We start from the raw sequence: 16,783 nt of genomic DNA on the forward strand, positions 1-16,783 counted from the left end.
TGTTCTATCTACGTAGAAGGCCAGCGCCCTTCTGACATCCAGCAAGTGCAGCCTGCGTTCCTCCTCTGATGTATGAGGCTTTGGAAAGAAGACAGGTAAGTGTATGTCCTGGCCAGTATGAAACTAGGAAACAACCTTGGGCAGAAACACTGGGTGCAGCTGCACCTTATCCTTGTAGGAGACCTTGTAGGGCGGTTCTGAAGTAAGCCTCCTGATCTCAAACACCATACAGGCTGATGTTATTGCAACCAGGAACAAAACCATCCGAGAAAGAAGCAGGAGAGAGCAGGAAGCCAATAGCTCGTAGGGAGACCCCAGGAACCTTGACAACACGAGATGTCCCAGGGAGGGACAGGATCCCAGACATGCAGGTAGAGACGCTCCAGACCTTTCAAAAACTGGCCCGTCATGTCGTGAGCGAAGATCAACCTGCTTTGGAATGCAGCGTGGAGAGCCAAGATAGCGGCCAATAGGACCTTGATCAATGACAGAGACAAACCTTGGAGTTTGAGGTGCAGCAAATAATCCAGGGTCTCCTGCAGTGAGGCCTTCTCAGCCCAGGCATGTCATTCCAAGGCCCAGCACGTGAACCTTTTCCACTTGGCCAAGTCAGTCGCTCTGATGGACGGTTTTTCTGCTACCCAACCCAGGCCGAGCATTCCCATTCGTCCACATTCAGCCATGCAGTAGCCATGCTGTCAAGTGCAATGCCGCCAGGTTTGGGTGCAGAAGACTGCCATGGCTCTGGGACAGCAGATCTGGCCAGAGGGTAGCTGCAGTGGGGCAGCTACCGAAAGATCCAATAGCATGCCGAACCAGTACTGGCGAGGCTATTAGGATAAACTTTGCCCTATCATGTTTGATCTTCACTAGGACTCTGCGAATCAACGGCATTGGTGGGAAGGTGTACATCAGAGCCCCCGACCACAGGAGGAGAAATGCATCTGACAGGGAACCCCTGTCCATCCCCCAGATTGAACAAAATACGTGGCATTTCCTGTTCTGCCTGGATGCGAACAGATCCACCTAGGGAATCCCCCACTTCCAGAAGATTACACTGACCACCTCTGGGTGGAGCGACCACTCATGGCAAGATGAGAAGGTACTGCTGATGCGATCTGTTAATATGTTCCTGGTCCTGGGTAGGTGAGCGGCTACCAGATGAATGGCATGCCGCACACAAAAGTCCCAAAGGCGGAGAGCTTCTTGGCAAAGGGCCAATGAACCGGCTCCGCTGTGTCAGTTGATGTAATACACTGTAGCCATATTGTCTGCCAGGACCTGTACCACCTTGCCCTTCAGGTGGGGCAAAAAAGCCTGATAAGCCAAGCAAACCACATTGAACTCCCTAACATTGATATGGAGGACCAGATTGTCCCACAACCAGCAGCACTGGGTACTGAGCTCGCCCAGGTGGGTTCCCCATCCCAGGTCTAAAGCATCAGAGACCAGGGTCAGTGATGGAGCCATGGCCGTGAAGGCACCTTCCTCCAACACCAACCCAGGGTTCAACTACCTACCCAGGGTTCTTGCCGCAGCCGGAGATGGAGCCTGGCATGACTGACCACTTATGTGCATGCGGCCATGTAGCCCAACAACTGCACGCAGGTGACAGCCGTGGTGAGCGGGTGGTTCTTCATATGGGAGATCAGGTCTGACATGGCCTGAAAACATGCTGCTGGAAGGAAGGCTCTGGCTTGCGTGGAGTCGAGCCATGCCCCTATTATTAACAGACCCACTTCGCGGTAGGTGGAAAGCATCAGATCGAGGCTCCTCTGCACAAGTTCCCGAGACCGGCCCTTGATAAGCCAGTTGTCAAAATACGGGAAGACCTGGACCCCTTGACATCTCAGCTAAGCAACCACTGGCACCATACATTTTGTGAACACCTGTGGGGCCAATGAGAGGCCAAAGGGCAGCGCCGTGAATTGAAAGTGACGTCTGCCCACTATGAAACGGAGGGAATGTCTGACCTTGGAATATGGAAATAAGCATCCTTTAAATTGAGGGTGGCGTACCAGTCTCCCAGTTCCAGGCAGGGGATGATGGAGGCCAGAGAGATCATTCAAAACTGAGAGACGTGTTGAGGCAATGCAGGTCCAGAATGGGTCTGAGACCCCCTTTTGCTTTCGGAATTAGGAAGTACTGGGAATAGAACCCCTTTCCTTTCATGTCTCAAGGGACCTCCTCCACCGCCCCCAGGCGCAGGAGATTCTCGATCTCTTAAACGAGGAGTTGCTGGTGGAAAGGGTCCCAGAAGAGGGATGGGAAAGAGAGGGGATGGGAGGGAACGGCAGGGTCTAGCCCCTGAGATACTATGTCCAGCACCCAGCAGTCCTAGGTGACCCGCGACCAGGCTGAATGATAGGAATGAAGTTGGTCGAGGAAGGAACAAGGTGGATCCAGGGAATTGACTTGGGCATCGCTCTTGCATGCACCTTCAAAATGAGCACTTCTGCCCTACAGGATGCTTTGCTGAACTGGGCTGCACAGAAGAAGGAATGGCAGCAATGATTTAAACTTGTGTCTCTTTCCAGACCCCTGATGAGGCTGCCAAGGCCTTGGGGCAGGGGCGGCTGGAACTGCTTCTTTGGGACGCTACGGCAGATGACTCTGGTACCAAGGTATGCTTGCTACAGAAGGTCTTTAAGGAGCTTGAGGTCTTCAATGAACTCCAGATACTGTGGAAGACTGGCGCCTCAGCATGGGACATGAAGTCTCCAAAATGGTCAATCTTGACAGTGACAGAGGCTTTTTTTTTTTTTTAAATGTAGGCTCTCTGTGAGGAGAGCCAGAACTCCTCTTCTTAGGAGCTTTACTGGTATCCTCTGTGTTCTTATCTTGCAAAGACCTAGACAAGCAGGGCATGGAGGTTGAAGGGGCACTGTGCTCACTTGGAGGCTGATGTATGTGGGGTGTCTGAACCCGGATCCGAGGCAGGTTTTCGGGAGAATTCCAGCATGAGGAGCCAAAGTTTAATCTTGTGGTTTTTTCGAGATCTGCTTTTAAAAGCTGAGCAGATCTTGCGCTTGTCTGGAAGGCATGCGTCTCCTAGACAGCATTTACCCCAGGAATGTCCTTTGCTAACTGGGATAGACTCCCGGCAGGCACAGGAACCCTGGCATACCAGGTCAGTGATGACCCCACAAGGCAAATCCCTCAAAAGGAAAAAGGGAGAAAAAGGCGGTATTAAACAGGAAAACCCCAAACTAACTAAAAAGGTGTGATTACAAAATAAATAAGGGAACTAACTAAACTAAACCTAGAACTAAGAACTCAAGGCTAAGCTACAGCAAAGCTGAAACAGGCACAACAAACATGCCAAATCGAGCCCTTGTGTGGTTGGGAAGGCACTGTGGGCGGTTCACTTGAACAGCTCTACATACCCTCAGTATGGGGTACGAGGTTGTCCGGAACGTGTACACGGGCCGAATGGGCACTGCTACTGAAAAATCTCTGATCAACCGGAAGTGGAGCACCCAGAGGGACACTACTCAAAGACAAAATAGTTTTATGGAAACTGGTTTTATAAAAACTGATGACTGAACTTTCTTAGATCTTTGGAATTTTTGAAGTAATCCCAGCAGAAATGGATTAGTGGGCAAGGTGCAGATGAGGCAATCACAGCATAAAGTTCATCACATGATTATCACTGTCTGTGGTATTGCAGCAAGACCAGCAGTGACTTCTATCAAGATAGCACTACAGTTTTCATCACAACCCTATTTTCAGTTGCTCAAGCAGTCTCCTTTTGTGTTGAAATTTTCCAGACTTTCTGACTAAAAAGTGGTTTGTAAAAAAATAAAATTTCAACAGAAGTCATTCAACTGTTTTTGAAGTACCAGAAGAGTGGAAAACAAACACTCCTTCCATCATGAAAAGAGATTCCTGACTTTTCTTTTTTAAAGCTCAGCAGCTGAAATAGTTGGGAACAAAATCTGAATTGTATCATGAAAAACGTAAGCAGATAGCACAAATTACCAAGGGGCTAAATAGAGCTCCTTCACAATTCGTAAAAGTGCTCAAGATGGAGCCCCACTCTACATTCCTATCAGCCTCTTAGAGGAGACAAGGTAACCCGATGGTGTCTACCCTACTAGTTTCAGATTGTGAGATGCACACATGCTATTTAAATATGTTATGGACTGTTATAAAGAGAACGTGATCAACTGTTCTCCACGTCTACTGAAGGTAGGACAAGAAGTAATGGGCTTAATCTGTAGCAACGGAGATTTAGATTAGATATTAGGAAAAACTTTCTAACTACAAGCATGGTTAAGCTCTGGAATAAGCTTCCAAGGGGTGGTTGTGGAATCCCCATCAATGGAGGTTTTTAAGAACTGGTTGGACCAACACCTGTCAGGAATGGTTTCAATTTACTTGGTTCTGACTCGGTGCAGGGGGTTGGACTTGATGACTTCTCGAGGTCCCTTCCAACCCTACATTTCTATGATTCTATTGCCAATTTTTTAAAAGCTAGAAGAGCTCGCAGTCCTGCAGCGTAAGATCCTTTCTTGTCCCACCACCTTCTCTCTCCATTTTTATTTATTTTTTTTTAAAAAACCTTACTAAAAACTATATTAAATGTACATGCAAGCTGTGCTAGCACTCAAAATTCAGGAAAAGCCCAAGCTGAGGATATGCAGGCAACCTCAACTCTACACCCATATGCACAGGCCTAACAGAATTTGATCATTTCATGATCACATATTATTTTTCAAACAACTCCATATCTTACACATGTATCCGAGGTTGCAGGGGTGAAAAAAAAAAAAATTCTGTAGCACCATGTACTTCAGACGGAACTGATGAAAATCATTTAAATACAAAATGTTCAGAAAATGAGTGATGAAAGAGGCAACGGTTCTGCATAAATAATGTTATGTAATGGTGTAAATGTATTGCAATACACTCTTTAAAAGGACAGAGTTCAGGTGCACGTGCAAACTTAACTTAGTCATTTCCCCACTTTTGAGTTCTCTTAGGTAGTTTATTTGTAAGCCAGGTGTTGAGAGGGTGAGGAGAATATATGTACACCTACAGCCATACCTCAACAACCTGACTTCTGTACAAAAGACTTACAAGCATTTCTTCAGTGGCTTGCTGCCCAACCACACTGCAGATATCTCCAAAATTGGCTGCACATACCTGCAGACAAAAATTAGAGATAAGTAAATTACATTAATTAAAAATAACTGATTTATGATCATTGCAATGTTTCATCATCTGCAAAGGTATTGTAACAGCCAGCACAACCACAATTTTAATATACTCCCCATGATAACGTCAACCTGAAATCAAGTCAGTTTCAAAAAACGATTACTAGTAGTTTCAGGTACTACACCTTACACCTGCCAATTTGTGTGGTTTTAAAAATCACAATTTATTATTTTTTAAAAAAGTTTTATCTCCCCTTCTTCCATATGAAAGAACCCTACAAAGAATGTGGGACACTAACTAGATACAAAGGAGAAAGTGAAACTTATACACAAAATGTTATCAAATACACACAGTAAAACTAAAAAAAAAAAAAAAAATTAGAGAAAAATATCTTCTTCTGTAGTATCAGGTACTCTTTGGTACAAAATGGAACCAAATTACATAGCTGCAATGTCTGAATTCCATGGAAGCATTAATTTATTTTAATACCCTGACATTAAGCCAGTGCTAGCCCAACAGGGGCCCTAAGCAGCAATATTTCCCGTGCGTGCGCACACCCCCCCCCCAAAACAAGCAAGTTCTTATAATAAAAAAGTGACTAGGGGGCCTCTTTGAGCTGCTCAGGGCCCTAAGCAATTGCTTGGTCTGCTTATGCCCAGTGCCAGCTCTGCCTTGATACACCCTTCCTTCCCTCCCAGAGAGCTGTGGATCAGGCAAGCGAAACATCAGTTTACACTTGATTCATGTTTTCAAGGTTATCTCCACACCCATAAGGGCTAGAAGCAAAGTTTCATTTTTAAATAAAAGCCAAGATTCTAGAATACAGTTCTGCAGCAATTTCCACAGCTGCTCAATCACAGAATATGTGGGGTCCTGTATCTTTCATTTATAGTTATCTTCGGTATTTCAGGTAACAACAGAAGATAAAAATAATTTCAGACAAATGTGGTTTTTAGGTTGACTATGTGCCTTTAAATCATTTCATTCAGTTTACACTTGATTCATGTTTTCAAGGTTATCTCCACACCCATAAGGGCTAGAAGCAAAGTTTCATTTTTAAATAAAAGCCAAGATTCTAGAATACAGTTCTGCAGCAATTTCCACAGCTGCTCAATCACAGAATATGTGGGGTCCTGTATCTTTCATTTATAGTTATCTTCGGTATTTCAGGTAACAACAGAAGATAAAAATAATTTCAGACAAATGTGGTTTTTAGGTTGACTATGTGCCTTTAAATCATTTCATTCAGTTTACACTTGATTCATGTTTTCAAGGTTATCTCCACACCCATAAGGGCTAGAAGCAAAGTTTCATTTTTAAATAAAAGCCAAGATTCTAGAATACAGTTCTGCAGCAATTTCCACAGCTGCTCAATCACAGAATATGTGGGGTCCTGTATCTTTCATTTATAGTTATCTTCGGTATTTCAGGTAACAACAGAAGATAAAAATAATTTCAGACAAATGTGGTTTTTAGGTTGACTATGTGCCTTTAAATCTAAAGGCAACAGCAGAACCAAACCAGACAGGGAAAAATTCATACCTTACGAACATGAAACATTCTGCAATCACAGCACATCTCACAAAACCTAGGAAGAATGAGTCTCTCTGTGATGTCTTTCCCCACCATGGAGGCCATTTTGCACATTATCTAATGAGAAGGAAAAACACAGATTAGGAATGCCTATACAACAGATAAACTAGTTTCACAAGCATTAAATAATGACCTTTTTGTATTATTAAAGTTGTAACTACAGTCAAGCTAAATCCTGATGCACATGATCCTGAATTTTTCTGATACTTGTAAATCTCATTTTGAAAAGTGTGTGCATTATGTAGGCAGCTCAGTTGATTATTTTCTTTCCCTGTGTCAAACTGCAATAGGGTATGCGAAAAACTGTTCTTCCCAATATAAAGCAACAAAATCAGAAGTTAAGTTATGGAAACAAGTGACTACAAGGCATTCTGGAAAGTTGGTAGGAATGAACTCTTAATATTAATGCAGCTATCTCACAATACTGTGTATTGAACAGTACAGAAATAGCAAATGGATTAGTCTTAAAACAGTCAAATGAGGGACTTCATTTCTCACCTCCACTTATTAAAGCACTTCAACACTTAAAAGCAATTTTCTGACATTTTAAACCAAACGTGCTTGATTTCTTGTTCTTTAATATAAAGTTTAGTATAATAAAATGATTCCCACAACCCTCAAAATATTCCATATTTACAGAGATTTCTAAAATTCTCTTTATTGCTCATTTGTGATGCCCTATGTGTAAGTTACTGAAAAAACTGGGTCATGGAGCAATTAGGCCAAAAAAAGTGACAATTTCTCCTTCTAATTGTTTTTCATTCTAATTTTTACCAAGGTTTTGTTAAGAAAAAAATGGAGGTAACTGAACATAACACTGTGATAAGCCGTGAGATCACTTTTGATGAAATAAACTATCCTTCAAAATCAACTTCCGATAATTTTCAAGTATACTTTGTTAATCTAAAGAAACTCATCTCAAGCATCATCAAAGCTTCCATACCTTCATAACAATGAAAATGGACAGTGTGAAGCAACTCAGTTGTAAATTTTATTCCACCTCACGTATGTTTACTTTTAGACTCTTTGAGGAAGGTACTGTCATTTATTGTATATTTGTATGGTGCCTAATACATTAGGATCCAACGTGGTTGTTGTCTTTTGGCACAAGCCACAATTTTAAATAAAATAAATAATAATATTTAATAAATATTAAGTGTTTTTGTTTCAAAGTGATTTACATAGTCCCAGGCAGGCTATGAAGAGCTACAAGAGGATCTTTCAAAACTGGGTGACTGGGCCACAAAATGGCAGATGAAATTCAGTGTTGATAAATGCAAAGTAATGCACATTGGAAAACAATCCCAACTACACAAATAAAATAATGGGGTCTAAATCAGCTGTTACCACTCAAGAAAGAGATCTTGGAGTCATTGTAGATAGTTCTCTGAAAACATCCACCCAATGTGCAGCGGCAGTCAAAAAAAGTGAACAGAATGTTGGGCATCACTAAGAAAGGAATAGATAATAAGACAGAAAATATCATATTGCCCCTATATAAATCCATGGTATGCCCACATCTTGAATACGGCATGCAGATGTGGTTGCCACATCTCAAAAAAATATGTTGGACTTGGAAAAGATTCAGAAAAGGACAAAAAAAAAATAAGAGGTATGGAACAACTGCCATATGAGGAGAGATTAATAAGACAGGGACTTTTCAGTTTGGAAAAGAGACGACTGGGGGGGATATGACTGAAGTCTATAAAATCATGACTGGTGTGGAGAAAGTAAATAAGTGTTATTTACTCCTTCTCATAACATAAGAAGTAGGGGGTCACCAAATTAAATTAATAGACAGCAGGTTTAAAACAAATAAAAGGAAGTATTTTTTCACACAACGCACAGTCAGTCTGTGGAACTCTTTACCAGAGGATTTTGTGAAGGCCAAGACTATAACAGGGCTCAAAAAAAGAACTGGATAAGTTCATGGAGGATAACTCCATTAATGGCTAATAGCCAGGATGGGCAGGGATGGTGTCCCTAGCCTCTGTTTGCCAGAAGCTGGGAATGGGCGACAGGGGATGGATCACTTGATGATTACCTGTTTTGTTCATATCCTCTGGGGCACTTGGGCCACTGTCGGAAGATGGGATACTGGGCTAGGTGGACCTTTGGTCTGACCCAGTATGGCCGTTCTTATGGTCTTATAGTGTAAAATGAAAATCTAGAATGAATAGAGTGGTAAACAATGCATTTGGCAGAAGGTGAGGATTTTCACGACATTTGTCATTATACTATTATAAATTAACTCATTAAATGGTTTAGTTAAATGATTAATTTTTATTCTTCAAAAACATGTATAATCTATGAGGACTGTTTAATAAATTTGTACCAGTTTAAACCACTGAGTTGCTGAACTTAGTCCATTCATTACTCTAAATTCCATCTGATAAAATTAATTCAAGCCTGTCTGAATGAGCATTATATTCAGAGATGCTGGTGGTGATAAAAGGGAGAACAAGCCCACAAAGTAAAGGTCAACACAATTCATGTACCAAGAATTCTCTACTAAAGAAAGGAACACAGTACAGAAACAATCAACTGCCAATGGCCATAAAAGGAGGCTCCCAAAACAGAAAACACTTTATCAGGTAATACAATTAATCTCCTGAGTTTCTTGTCCAGTTGGGTCTCTCTTCTTTTATGGAATGTACAAGTAATTTATTTCAAACATGACCCTGATTAGGTGCAATACAGTGCAAAGAATGCTAAGAATTAATTTACTGACAGCCATTTCTCTCTGAGGCACCACAATGGTAAGTGCCTTAGAAATACCCAAGTACCTTTATTAAAGCTAATGTTAAAAATTATATAATACACAGGTTAAGGAAAAAGAGTATCTGTACATCTTGGTATAGTGCTTAGATTATCCAAAAGTACAAAATTTGGTTTAAAAGTAATAAAATACATATAGTACATAATCTGAAATAACCCAAATTTAAGTGAATAAATTTAACGATACAGTTTAGATATGAGAATCTAAATACTCAGGTACATCACTCATGAAAAGTTATACATAGAGTTAGTTGTAGAAAGCAAATATATAGGAATGAGTGTATGTTACAACACCAAATGTTCACTCAAACCTTAGACCTTAAAGCTCAGTTTCACTGATTTACTCACAGCCACAGCCTCTGTCTTCACATCATCATTACTGTCTGGCGCAGTCAGTTCTATAAGAACAGGGCATACTTTGGTCTCTACATCATATCTCTCAATAAGTTCTTGTTCCAACAGAACTAGTAATGCTGCCTGACTTGTTTTTCTCACCTATCGTAGGAAAAACAAAGTGGAAACAAGAGTTTACAGGAGACAGTTTTTAGATATACACTGGGAGATACATAGACATGCTCTCATAGCCCCTGTCAAGGTTGAGGGCACATGTTCTTAAATCCTTCTACAAACTATAACATTAAAAAATAAAAAGTCATGTCCAGGAACACTTATATACTGTAATATTGTAATACTACAGATACTGCAAGAGAGTTTCCTGAAAGTCAAAATGGCGACGCGAAATAGGCACAATCATGGGAAGGCTAGTATGGGACACTATCAGTAAACAATTAAAGAAGGAGAGCATCATTAATGCCAATCCAACATAGTTTTATGGAAAGTATTTGTCAAACAAACTCCATTTTTTGAAAGGATTACAAGTTTGGTTGATAAAAATAACTATATTGACATAATGTACTTAGACATCTGTAAGGCATTTGACTTAGTCCTTTATGGCCTTCTGATAAGAAAAATGTAGCACTATTCAAAAATCAAGAAGTACATATTAATAGTGTAAAATGGTTAACTGACAGATTTTAAAAAAATAAATGTAAACAGGGAAACAGGGGAGCTTGGTGGGCCGCAGGAAATAACTCCGCGGGCCACGTGTTTGAGACCCCTGGGGTAGTGTGACGTGAAGGTGTGGATAGAAGACCATGTTGCCGCCTTGCATATGTCTTGAACAGGGACATGTGCGAGGAAAGCTACGGATGAAGCCTGAGCTCTTCTGGAGTGCACCATCAACGGTGGGGGCGGAACTTTGGCCAGGTCGTAGCACATTCTAATGCAGGATGTGATTCACAACGAAATGTGCTGGGATGAGATGGGAAGCCCTCTCATCCTTTCGGCGATTGCAATAAAGAGCTGTGGTAACTTATGAAATGGCTTGTGCGTTCAATGTAGAAGGCATGGGCACGCCTGACCTCCAGGGAATGGAGTATCTGCTCTCTGCCAGTGGCATGAGGCTTAAGGAAGAATACTGGTAAAAATATGTCCTGATTCACATGAAACCGGGAGACCACCTTGGGTAGAAACACAGGATGAGGACACAGCTGGACCTTGTCTTTGCAAAAGACGGTATGGGGGGCTCAGAGGTAAGCGCTTTGAGCTCAGAGACCCTTCTGGCCAATGTTATAGCCACCCGAAAGGCAACCTTCCAAGAGAGGTAGGAGAGAGGGCAGGTAGCCATGGGCTCAAATGGAAGACCCATGAGCCTGGACAAGACTAGCTGAGATCCCACTGGGGAACGGGCTGCCGCACATGAGGATAAACCCTGTCCAAGCCCTTGAGGAATTGGCCCACCATGGGGTTTCCGAAGACTGATGTACCTGCTGCCCCTGGGTGGAAGTCCGAGATGGCAGCCGGGTGCACTTTTGTAGATGATATTGCCAGCCCTTGTTGCTTCAGGTCTAGTAAGTAGTCCAAAACAAGGGGAATTGGCGCTTGCTGCAGTGGGATACCCTTCTGCAGGGACCAAACAGAAAACCACTTCCACTTTGCCAGATATGTGGCTTGGGTGGAAGGTTTGCTAGTTCCCAGGAGAACTTGTCTCACTGAGTCCAAACACTGGAGATCCATCAGGTTCAACCAGGGAGTTTTCACGCCATGAGGTGGTGGGACTCCAGGTTGGGGTGCTGGAGCTTGCCGTGGCCCTGAGTGATGAGGTCTGGGCATAAGGGAAGGGCTACTGGTCTGTCAACCAGTGGGCTTAACAGCATGGTGAACCAGTGCTGGTGGAGCCACACCAATGCTATGAGGATCAACGAAGCCCTGTCCTGGCAGACCTTGAGGAGGACTCTGTGTATGAGAGGCAAGGGTGGGAACACATAGAACATGTGACTCGTCTACATGAGGAGAAAAGCGTCCACGATGGAGCCCCGGCTGTGGTTCAGAAAGGAGCAGAATTGCTGGCAATTCCTGTTAGACCTGTTTGTGACATGGAGCATGTGGGGAAAGCCCAACTTCTGAAAAACTAAAAGGGTGACATTCAGCCTGAGGGACCATTCACGACTGAGGAACGAGTGGCTGGGTAAGTCAGCTAGCTCGTTCTGCGTCCCTGGGAGGTAAGATGCTTGTATATGTATCAAGTTGGCAATGCAAAATTCCCAGAACTCTAGGGCTTCCTGGCACAGGGGAGAGGAGCGAGCACCACCCTGTTTGTTTATATAAAAAAACATCGCCGTGGTGTTGTCTGTGAGCACTGACACACATCTGCTTCAAAGGTGGTTCTGGACGGCTTGGCATGCCAGGCAGACCGACCTCAACTCCCACACACTGATGTGCAGTGATAGTTCTGCCTACGACCATAGGCCTTGAGTTCTGATACTGCCTGTGTGCACCTCCCACCCCAGAGCAGAGGCGTCCGTGACCAGCAACATGGTAGGTTGCGGTTTGGCCCAGGGAACTCCCGCACAGACCACTTGTGGCCATAACCACCCAGCGTACAGATTCGAGAATGGGAGGGGGAAAGATAACTATGCTGTCCAGTGGGTCTCGGCTGGGCCTGTACTCTCGGATCAACCACACCTGAAGGGATCTGAAATGTGGTCTGGCATGCCGGACCACATACGTGCACACTGCCATATGCCCCAGCAGCTTCATACAGTTTCTAGCCATTGTTGTGGGGAACTGGTGGAGGTTCTCAATGATGTCCCTGAGGGCTTGGAAGGGATGCCCTGGCTTGCGCAGAGTCCAAGAGAGCCCCTACGAACGCTATTCTCTGTGTAGGGACCAGCGTGGATTTGGGCATGTTTAGTATGAGGCCTACCCTGAGGAACATGGCACAGGCCAGGGCTACATGCACCTCCGCTTGTGCTTACAACTTGGCCCTGATGAGCCAGACATCCAGATACAGGAATACTTGTACCTGACATTTGTGGAGGAAGGCTGCCATGACTGCCATGCACTTCATGAACACCCTGGAGCAGTCAAGAGCCCAAGCAGGGCTGGTAGTTCTGGCTGCTGGCCACAAAACGAAGAAACCGTCTGTGGGTCGGGATAACGGAGATATGGAAGTAAGTGTCCTGCATGTCAAGGATGGCATACCAGCCCCCCAGATCCAGGGAAGGAATGATACAGGCTAGGGAGACTATGTGAAACCTGGCTTTCTTGATGAATGCATTGAGGTCTCGCAGATCCAGAATAGGTCGCATTCCACCCTTGGTTTTGGGGATAACGGAATATCAGGAGTAAAATCCCTTGGCCTTGAACTCCTGAGGAACCTCCTCTATCACCCCCAGAGCGAGGAGCAATCGCATTTCCTGGAGAAGGAGTTGCTCGTGAGATGGATCTCTGAAGGAGGACAGGGAAGGTGGGCGGGAAGGTGGGAGGGAACAGAACTGGATAGAATATCCCACCCCTACCGTGCTCAGAACCCAGCGATCTGTTGTGATCTGGGACCAAGCACGGTAGAAGTGGGATAGCTGGTTCACAAAGGGAGGGTAAGGATTCAGATTGAGTCTTGGTGCTCCATCCTCAGGCACACCTTCAAAAGTTAGGTTTCGGCCCCGGGGGCTGTTTGGATGAGCCCTGGCCTTGGTGCCTGTGACTGGCACCTCCTATTATTCCTGCCCCTTCTCCTGGCTGAGTCCTGCCTCGGGGGTCCAAAGTAGAAGGGGCAGGGGGGCTGGGGTGTGAAGGGCTTCCTCTGGGATGCGGGAGTGTGGATCCCCAGGGACTTGAATGTCGCACTCGAGTCTTTCAGATTGTGCAAGTGGGAGTCCGTGTTCTCAGCAAACAAGCCCACATGGTCAAAGGGCAGGTCCTGAATGGTGTTCTGGACCTCTGGGGTATGCCCGAAACCTGTAACCAGGCACTCTGTCTCATGGTGCTGCTATGGCCACAGTCCGAGCTACAGAGTCAGCTGAATCTCGGGCAGCCTGCAGGGAGGTCCTTGACACCACCTTGCCCTCCTCAAGAAGGGCCACGAACTCTGTGCGTGAGTCTAACAGGAGCAATTGCTGGAACTTAGCTAGCACTCTCCAGGAATTGAAGGCGTAGTGGCTGAGCACCACTTGCTGATTAGCAACGCAAAGCTGGAGACCCCCAGTCGAGTCGACTTTTCGGCCGAAAAAGTCCAGCTTCTTAGCGTCCCGTGACTTTGGGGCAGGACCCGGTTGACCTTGCTGCTCTTTGTGGTTCGCCGCATCTACTACTAATGTTCCAGACTGAGAGTGGGTAAAAAGGTGTCCGTACCCCTTCTGCGGCACAAAATACCTCCTTTCCACCCCTTTGGCCATGGGAGGTATGGAGGCCAGGGTCTGGCATAGCACCTTTGTGGTGTTTTGTATGGTCTTTATAAGGGGCAAGGCTACCTTAGAAGGACCCTCTGGGGCAAGAATGTCCACCATTGGGTCTGAGTCTTCTAGAACCTCCTCAGCCTGGAGGTGAAGTTTTGGGCCACCCTCTTAAGAAGGTCCTGGTGCACCCTATTGTCCATCGCAAGGAGCATGGTGGTGAAGGTGCCAGCCACCGCCTCATCCCTCAAAGAGGATGAGGAGGCCCGGGGGACCTGGTTTCCTGACCCTCAGGCTCCCTGGAGGCTGGCTCAGGTATGTCTGCCCTATTTGGGGTAGACTGCGGCGCTGGTACCACATAGGGTGCTGGCCCGAGAGTTGCACCTGGTTGCGAAGACACAGGGTCCTCATCATGTGGGGGGGTCTTCAGGTGCTGTGGGAGTATGGCATGGTACCAACGTGGCTGAAGGAGGAGCACAGGGCATGGACACCAGAGACGTGGCCCTGGAGCCCTGCCATTGAGCCTGATGGTAGGCCCAAGGAGTCCAAAAGGGCTATTGTACCAGCCCCTGCCATTGTGGAGGCCAGGATACCACGGCTGGCAGCACATCCCGTATTCTATGGTGCCCGGTCCGAGGCCAGTACCGACTATGTCGGGAGATCGACAACTCGTTATCGGAGTCTGACAAATAGCCTGAACCAGACGATGGAGAAGCGGAGCCCGACGGTGCCTGGGAGCGGCACCGCGGTGACGGGGAGCGCCGTAGGAGCATCTTTGGCTTGCCCTGTCAGTACCACAAACTGTGCCGTCACTGGTGCCGGGCCTTGCTCCGCTGCCTGGACTGGCACTGGTGCTCGTGCCTGCAGGGCCAGGGACTGTGTTGTCATGGCAATAAGGTCCCGTGTGGTCTCAAAAGTATCCAGTGTGGTGGGGAGATCAATCTCGTCCTCCAATTCCTCCCGACCCAGAGAGTCCACAAACACGAGACTTGATGGAGCCTCTGGCAGGTGCCGGGATCTGAGGGCCAGGCCATAGGTGCCCTGACATAGGACACACCCTGCTGGGATTTCTGTGCTGTTTCCTGACAGGGGACCGACCCCGTCTGCCTTTTTCTTCTTATGTGGCACCGGGGACTGAGAGTGGTGCCACTTGCTCGAACCTGCTTTGTGAGCCAGGGAGCCGTGTCGATGTTCCCTGGAGTAGTCTTTTTTCGGTGCCAAGGCATCCCGCACTGATGTTGCCAGTGCTGCTACCGGTGCCAGCTCAGAGCGAAGGGCCGCCTCCATTAAAAGGAGCTTGAGCCAATAGTCCCGCTCCCTCTTTGTCCTAGATCTAAAGCTCCTGCAAATGGAGCACTTATCTGTTTGATGGCCCTCACCCCAACATTTAAGGCACAACATGTGCGGTTCGCCCTTGGGCATAGGCTTTCCTCAGTGTTCGCTGGACTTAAACGCCTCAGACCGAGGCATACCCTGGTCAGGGAAGCTAGAGAGGTGGGGGGAAACCTCCCGAAAGAGGCTAACTACAACTTTCAAGAACTATTTACAACTAACTAGACTGTAACTACTAGGTAGGCACTTGCGAAGCAAGAGACTGAAGGAAGCTCCAACGACGGTCACTGGCGGTAAGAAGGAACTTAGGCGGCATGTCGGCAGTATCCTATATACACCGCCATGAAGGTGCCATTCAAGGGGGCTCCACAGCCGACCTGACGGCTACCGCTAGGGGGAAAACCTTCAGATGGTTGTGCACGCAGCGCATGCACACACCTATTGGAATGGACATGACAAAACAATTGAAGATGAATATCAAGTAATAGGGATGTGATATTACCTCTGTATATGGCTATATGGCATTAGTTAGACTATAACCAGAATATTGTGTCTAGTTCTAATATTTACACGTCAAAAAGTATGTTGAAAAATGGGAAAGGGCTCAAAAAAGATCTACAAGAATGATTTGAGGTCTGGATAACATGCCTTACAGTGACAGACTATAAGAAACTAGATTGAGCTTCTTGAAAGAAGGTGAAGAGCTGGTTTGATCACAGTGTTCAAGAGCCTACATAGAGAAGAGATTCAGCTCTTTAATCTAACAGAAAAGGGCATAATGAAGTTCAATGATGGGAAGATGAAGCTAGATAAATTCAGACTGGAAAAAAGGCCCACATTTAACACTGAGGGTAATTAACCACTGGAAGAACTTATTTAAGAACACGGTGGATGCTTCATCCTTTGAAGTCTTTACATCTAGACCAGACACCTTTCTAAAACTTATGCTAAAACTCAAACAAAAGCTATGGGGTTAAGACAGAAATAACTGGGTGAGGTTCTACAGTCTGTTATGTGGGAAATCAAAGATGACCATAATGGTCCCTTCTGGGCTTAAATTCTATGAATTAAAACTAAAAATGTGTTCTCTTTCTTCCAAGGAATTTATAATATGTAAGCCTATATAAAAGGATAGCGTTTTGTTTTGGTAGTGGTGCTTTAGCACTACATAAGGGAAGCCGCAGATG

The 16,783-nt window shown here is 45.4% G+C and overlaps 1 protein-coding gene across 13 annotated transcripts in view; it reads right to left on the reverse strand.

Moving 5' to 3' along the window:
- Positions 1-16,783, reverse strand: part of PPP4R1 (protein phosphatase 4 regulatory subunit 1) — a 90,129-nt gene that overhangs the window by 27,746 nt on the left and 45,600 nt on the right. For 12 of the 13 annotated variants that reach the window (XR_012157257.1, XM_073331591.1, XM_073331581.1 and 9 more), the window contains 3 exons: positions 9,880-10,026; positions 6,703-6,810; positions 5,083-5,148 (listed from right to left, as the gene is read on the reverse strand). Coding sequence is in view for 12 of the 13 variants with exons in the window: in XM_073331591.1 (XP_073187692.1) it covers positions 5,083-5,148; positions 6,703-6,810; positions 9,880-10,026 (321 nt within the window). In the remaining variant the exon portion in view is untranslated. The remainder of the gene's footprint in view (positions 1-5,082; positions 5,149-6,702; positions 6,811-9,879; positions 10,027-16,783) is intronic. The other variant, XM_073331582.1, reaches the window with a different exon arrangement.

Source organism: Lepidochelys kempii, chromosome 2 (assembly GCF_965140265.1).
Source record: "Lepidochelys kempii isolate rLepKem1 chromosome 2, rLepKem1.hap2, whole genome shotgun sequence".
Classification (NCBI taxonomy): domain Eukaryota; kingdom Metazoa; phylum Chordata; order Testudines; family Cheloniidae; genus Lepidochelys; species Lepidochelys kempii.